The sequence below is a fragment of the Suillus subaureus genome (genome assembly GCF_016647635.1).
Source record: "Suillus subaureus strain MN1 chromosome Unknown BJ212scaffold_614, whole genome shotgun sequence".
NCBI lineage: Eukaryota > Fungi > Basidiomycota > Agaricomycetes > Boletales > Suillaceae > Suillus > Suillus subaureus.
Window position 1 is genome coordinate 1,541 of NW_024539170.1, and position 6,820 is coordinate 8,360.

Sequence of the window (6,820 nt, forward strand, 5' to 3'; positions counted from 1 at the left end):
GAGGAATAACGAGACTGAGAGCAAATACAATATTTATCTTAACAGTCCATGTTGAGAAGCGTCATTTCTGGTATCGTCGTACGAAACGTCGAGATGAAATTACTAATAGGTCTCCAGCTGGCAGCACTATTGTGGTGTTGATTCATAATGTTGCCTCGGCTGACCAGTGAGCCATGCGGCGGCGGCCCCATATGCAAGCGCTCCACGTCATCCATAATTAACTGGCACCATTAATATTCTAGATCTGTAAGAGTTATGATTAGCCTGCGCTCATCGATCTGTACACGTACTAAATATTAGTATCGTTATCGTGTGTGTATGTGCCATATATCCTGACCACTGATGATTATCGTCAACACATGCTAGTGCCTGGTGTACGTACTAATGACACCATTAAGCACAAGCCCGGTGTGCGGATCTCGCAACGACGACGACGCCGTTATTGTTGTTATGTCGAATGTCCGTGCACTGATAGGCTCGTTGGAGCCCGTTGGCCCATGGAAACGTGCTGGCTGTCCCTTTATGTGATCAGGGGTGGCCAGCGGTGACCCTCTACTTCCGCTAAGTTAGTCATCCTCAGACAAGGGCCAGATCAATTCATTGCGGTCTACAACCCTGCAAAAGCCCTGCGTTGGCATCTTGAGATATCATTGAACTTTGAAGTGTGCGCTATATACCATAATTTCAAGGTTGAGCTCGGGCGTTTTTTGTTCCCGAGATAACGGCTTGAAACCAATCCTGACCTCAGGTGGACACAACATGTGGAATTGGAGTCGGCGCAGTTTCTTGTAATTGACGTGTACATAAGGGTGCAATGTCATGATATCATCTAGGTCGTCATCAATGAGTATGACAAATTGTCGACACGAATACGAAAATATGTGTATACTAACAAATGAATGTGCAGAGAGGGATCACGCATACTTAATGTTACAAACGTATCTGAAGTCCCTGTTTTGCCTATCCGTCAAATCCAGGAATTCCTAGTGCAGACAGGGTATCAGCCTTGTATACAAACCACAACCATTGATTCGGAGAACCCACCTTGTCGACCTTAACTTCTACACGCTTCCCATCCTCAGTGATTCTCTCGATGACGTATTCTTCCTCGTCGTCAACAGGCTCAGCGTCACGGATTTTGTTCTCTCGGGCAAGAACGGCACGGATGACAAGGAGAAGTACCGGGCAGACGACGTAACATGCACCGATCACAGCCCATGGGACGTGGTTACTGCACATGAATCATGATTCCTTCCTTCCTAGAGTCACTCGAATAATAACCTACCGCGGCTTGTATTGTGTCTTCCACATGAAAGGGCCGGCCGCATTGCCAATGCAATATGCCGAGAGCATAATGGCGTTAGTAACAACCTGCAGGTTGGTTTTGACTTGAGGGGCGACTTCCATAAGTTGCAGAGCACCTACCTTCTTCGTATGGCCAGCAGTCACACTATTGAGCCACGACAACGATAGTACGAACCCAGGCACACTGCACCCAGCTATGGAGCAATGAGTACACAAACACACTCCAGGTATCAAACGCACTCAGGAACTGGCCGATCAGAAGTCCAGTCTAATATTGTGTAATGAGGGATATTGAGGTCAAGATCACGGAAGTAAGCCACGTACCTGATTCGACCAAGGTAGTAGGTTGACCAGCAAGATGCCCAACCACGCCGGGACGAAGTACACAGCACCAACATATGCTCTGGAATTGGGCCGTCGTGCAGCAATCCGGACACCAGTGAAGATTGTCAAGATTTCAATGACACCAGGAACACAGGACAATAGAGTCGTCTGTAGAGCATTGAATCCGAACGAAGCGAGGATGAGTGTTTGCTGGTTTGTCAATGAGTTAGGCACATTGTCCAAAGCCGAGAAGAGGGCAAAGAGCCATGTCTTATAGTCAGTCAGGGCTTCGATCATCCTAGAGATGTGTAGTATGTGAGTCGTGAAATATCACAATTGCATCTAATACGTACTGCTCCTTCTTGAATCTTTTGTTTTCTACGCCTGTTTGGTTTTCCTGCGCTAATTGTAAGATAAGAGCTCATTCATTTCGTTTGACAAACATACTTTGATGCGTTGCACGGCTTTCGCCCGCTCGTCAGGAGTGAGGAACCAGGCGTTCGTAGGTGAGTCGGGGAATAAGAACCTTTCATCCGGCGGTGATGCCTTAGTTAAAGGGGCAAGGCACTAGAAACCTCTACGAACTCACCAGAATGAAAGGGCCAGGACCAGTGTAATTAATCCAGTGATGATCATGAGCCTGCGATCTATTAGACAGAGTATGCGTAGTGAAAAGGGATGCCCGACCATTGCCACGGTTCAAACCCTTTGGTACTGATGTGCAAAGTACCAAAGCTGATGAAACCAGAGATGATTTGTGCTAGAGAGTTGTTGGCTTAGGCGGCAACATCAAGCGTTGCATTTTTGTAAACGCACCAGTGCCATTCATGAGGACTAGGCTCCCCACGCGTTTGATTAGTTGACCTGCCGATCATTTGCGAATTGGAACTTACACCAATAACCAACCCGTAGGGTTTGTTCCGTCCGCGTGTAGAACATGGAGCTAACGATCAAGAACCCGGCAGTGATTGACCCCTCACATACGCCTAGCAACAGGCGCACAACAAGAAGCCCAGCAAAGTTTTTGCACGCTGCATGAGATGCCAGTGCAACTGCCCAGACGAAGATGTTGATACTGATGCATGCTGTTATTGAAATTCATATTGATAATGCTTTGAAGCCTACCTCATCCATTTCCCGACCGGGAATCTTTGGAGGGCAAGGTTCTGGGGATACTCAAAGACAAGATAACTGAGGTAGAACACTGTGCCAAGCCTGGAAGATACCGTAAGGCACATGTAAAATTGAGTAGTGCATATCTTCTCACCAATTGTACCTGAAGACAGTTTCATTTCAGACTTGAGCTTCAACTCCAAGATAAGAACGGCTTACTCATTCGTAGTCAGGTGGGTGGCCTGCCTGATAACACACAGAGTCAGTGCCGGTTTGGCTAGTCTCGAGACAGTCCTTACTCAATTCCAAGGATAGCCGCAGAACCCAGGGTTGTCTTGTCCATGAATTGGACCCTGCGCGAGTGAGCGCTGATTCGTGGTGAATACAGTCAACCTACCAGTAGAGAACTGGACCGTGATTGTCAGACACGATCATTATCGAATCAAACAACTGGGTACTCACCACACATCATAGGCATGATATGTTTGTCGATCTTCTTCCTGAAACAAAATCGAACGATATTGATGTGGATGCAGTTTCACAACACACCTTATTCTCAAAGCCTCATCGGGATGAAGAGTTGAAGTTAATCCAGCGACGAGCTGAGCACCAGTGTCAACATCCTTGGTCGACAAAGAAACTCCTGCATGATGTTTCTGGTCCTTGAATACACCGGAGGATTCCAGACTCATTTTGAGAGGACGTGAAGGCGTAGCCGAACTGTGAACTGAGGAAGAAGCTGGAAACCGGCGCTTGGAAGTCGGACTGTCAGAGAAGTTGATTCGCCTATTTTATGTCGCCCCTCCATGCGCACCCTAAAGCTTGGCGCATCGTTGACGTAGATAAGGAAATATATGGGTGTATGAGTGTGCCTGGTTCTGGAGTGTGGTAACATCCTAATCTCTTGATTGGAAGGATATCACGAGAGCGTATGTACACGAAGGCGACCAATACGCAGCAACTTTACATAAAATTATCATTCAAATCTCGGATCCAAAAGTGTCACCTGTCACCAGAAGGATTTGACACTTTTCTCGCAGGATAATTATATTACATTAATACCTGCATTAATAAATATGCTACCGCGGGGTACTGGTAGAGCGAATATTGGAGACTGGACTACCAGTTGTATATACTAAATTATATATACATATATGGGTCCATTTGCCGCTGAGTTGAACTCTATGTAATTGGAGTCAGGCCTCGGATAAATACTTACACCAAGTGTTGGCGCTGTACGCCGTAAGGTTTAGGTACGAGTCCCGTTTAGGACAGGTTTTCTGACACTGGTGCTCGGATCCTGGCAAGTGAACACGAACTACTAAGCCCTAGGCCTGGACGTTGCAACGGTCGTCTGTCGAGACTCGAGCCTGAAACTTCTTTCATTCACACTTAAACTCCCAAACCTTGTACAGACCTTCGAAAATTTCCGGTACGCCTGACTCTAGATGGCATTTGTCTTGCGCACTGAATTTCACGCGACTTCGTACATGAATTTAGATCTGGCTTAGCCGCAGCGCACATACGTTTCACGAGTTTCCAGAGACGATAATTCAACTTCTAATAGCTGAACGGGTTTCCAACATGACGTCCACCATCACTGCGACCGCATCTTTGTTGCCGACAGCAACGGGGCAGCTCAGTACACAACCGCCTATCACGCAGATCATTCCCATACTTCGTGCGACATTCAGTCTTCTGCGCACTTTCTTGTCTCAAGCCTCACGAGTTGTGGTCGCGCTCGCCACTCCGTTACTCATCTTCGTGCCCCTTGTATCCCGCCTGCTTGCTCCGGTTATACTCGTCTTCCATATCGTATTAGACGCCACAGTCTACACCCCATACACGATCATTTCCAGCGTAGCTGCTGCACTCTACCCCCTCTATATGTTCTGCGGTGTCGCTTGTATCTTTGGGGCGGTTCTTGGCATTCTCGGGAGGTCTTTGGTCACACTCTCGAACAACATCATTGCTCCCGAATTACCGAAGGCTGTTGAGTCGCTGCAGGGATTGTCGATGCGACCAAGGAAGAGAAGGAGAAAGAGTTCTTTTACGGAAGACTCATAGTCTTTTTTACTTTTACTTCGCTGTTCAGCAGATTGGTTGGGACTGTCAGGAATCTTGTAGAGCGCAGGCAGTCCGCCGGTAAGTCTACCCGGAACCACTTGTCCATGATATCATATGTATGGCCTCAAGGATCCATCCAGGCAAATTGCATCTCAGACTTGACCGTCAATACTACAGTTCATCTCACACAGTTCGGAATAAGATAAAGCTGATACACTGAAGTACAGAGGTGTTGCTGCTAGAGCCTAGTATTGACATCGTCATCCTATATTTATTCTTTGCGGTCGTCGGGAGTTTGGTTACCTGCTCTGCGACTGCATCATCACATGCCTCAGATCATATACCGATCTAAAAGTAACTTCAGCATGATAAAAGCAGACATTTGCAAAATGACTGACCAATTTCGTCAGGGTGGTCATACGGATCTAAGTAGGGGTTGAGGGATCGTTTTGATGCGTTGTTCTGTCATACGTGTCGAATGCTCCGATAACCGATTTGATGGCCTGGGATGCAGAGGTATACAGATCTAAAACCAAGCTTCAGCACGGTCGAGAAAAGATATTGCAGAAAAAACCAACCATGTTCGTGGGGGTGGTGATGCGGATCTAAGTAGTACAGTGCATCCTTCTTCAGGTTCTGGTACTCATCCATCTTATGAACTTCCTCGCGTATCTCTCCTGAAAGTGTTGTAGCTTTGAATCTTAGCATTAGGCGAGTACTTACTATGAGACGATAAAGATTCCAATGTGGCAGTCATGCGGAGAGCCTCGACAGGATAATGACTACTGAGCATTTCAGCCAGTATCTTGTCATTCTTGATGATTTCACTACGTAACGAATCTGAGGTTTTCATGAGCATCATTGTTACGCGACAGGTTGTCTTAAACTCTCACCGTGACGCGCAATCTTTGCTAAAACATCATTGAGAGCCAGAATGTTCACACCCGTGGCTTTAAGACACCACAAAAGAGGTTTCTATGATTCCGACGCCAACCATCGCCTGGCGTGCGTCCTCTGTATCTTAATCAGCGTACATTCTTGACAGCAATACGTAAGCAACCGTGATCAGCGATAATGCGCAGGTAATTGATAGCACTATTCTGAACAGAGTCGAGCCGAGTTGTTTCGATCATCTTGCGCAAAATCCCAAAAACATTTGTTGGCTTATCGGAATCATCTGTGGCCGGCTTTTCGACCAGTCTGTGCGTCGTCCTTCTTCCATACGTCGTTTGCCGCATTCAAGCTCTTGAGTAGCCGTCGACGTGCATCCTTGCCGCCGAAATTCCAAGAACCGTTATCGAATGACGGTGGATTCTTTGGCTTTAACATCATGGATCGCAAGGCGTCTGCACAACTCGTAAGAACCCCATAGACCGCAGGAATACCAAATTGCCAAACCATTTTTGAATATCTCCGCAAGGATGTCTATGCCCTCCCTTCCGACGGTTCCATCAAAAATGCGTCCCTCGATCATCTGCAGCAAATATAGGTCCACTTTAGTGTTCAGTATCCGTTCCTTGGCGTCGTCTGAACACAGCCCAGTCAAACTTGTTGACAAAATGTCTTGGAGCACTCACCATATTGCATGAGAGTCACAAGTGCATTCGCAGCGAATAACGCATGGTCTGGTTTCGCCAAATTATCGACTATGCTGTCCAGGCCTCCTCTATCAATGATTCGTTTGCGAAGTTCATCTGAAACAAATATCAGTTTTCCTGGAGCAAAAATTTGACAGGCCGTACCATGTTTCGATAGCTGTGCGAGTTCCTCAGTCGCCTCGTTGCTCTTTTCCACTACTTTATCTCTTGAAAACGCAACTAGTTTGCCGATGTGCGAACCACGTGCGAGCTCGGTACGCACATCCTCTAGTAGCAATTTATCTGGTAAGCAGGGTCTCCTTAGATGGTTTCAGATACGGACCGAATTCAGCGAGTGTCATTAAGCCACGTGGCCCACCGCTCAAACCTTGCTTATCGAACTCGAACAGGTCGATCAATGTGACGAGGATATT

General features: G+C 46.9%; 2 protein-coding genes across 2 annotated transcripts; one reads left to right on the forward strand and one right to left on the reverse strand.

Annotated features, from left to right (window-relative positions):
- Positions 1 to 4,392: 4,392 nt before the first annotated feature.
- Positions 4,393 to 4,695, forward strand: BJ212DRAFT_1254192 (uncharacterized protein; the record flags this gene model as incomplete). Its single annotated transcript, XM_041329750.1, has 1 exon — positions 4,393 to 4,695. A coding segment is annotated over one exon (303 nt), but the record flags the coding sequence as incomplete, so codon positions are not given.
- A 1,551-nt stretch (positions 4,696 to 6,246) lies between these two features.
- On the reverse strand, positions 6,247 to 6,820 carry BJ212DRAFT_943323 (uncharacterized protein). The gene is made up of 3 exons (XM_041344407.1): positions 6,730 to 6,820; positions 6,552 to 6,674; positions 6,247 to 6,503 (listed from the first exon to the last, which is right to left on the reverse strand). Exons 1-3 carry the CDS (start codon positions 6,746 to 6,748, stop codon positions 6,352 to 6,354), a joined length of 294 nt encoding a protein of 97 aa, XP_041184789.1. The 5' UTR covers positions 6,749 to 6,820; the 3' UTR covers positions 6,247 to 6,351.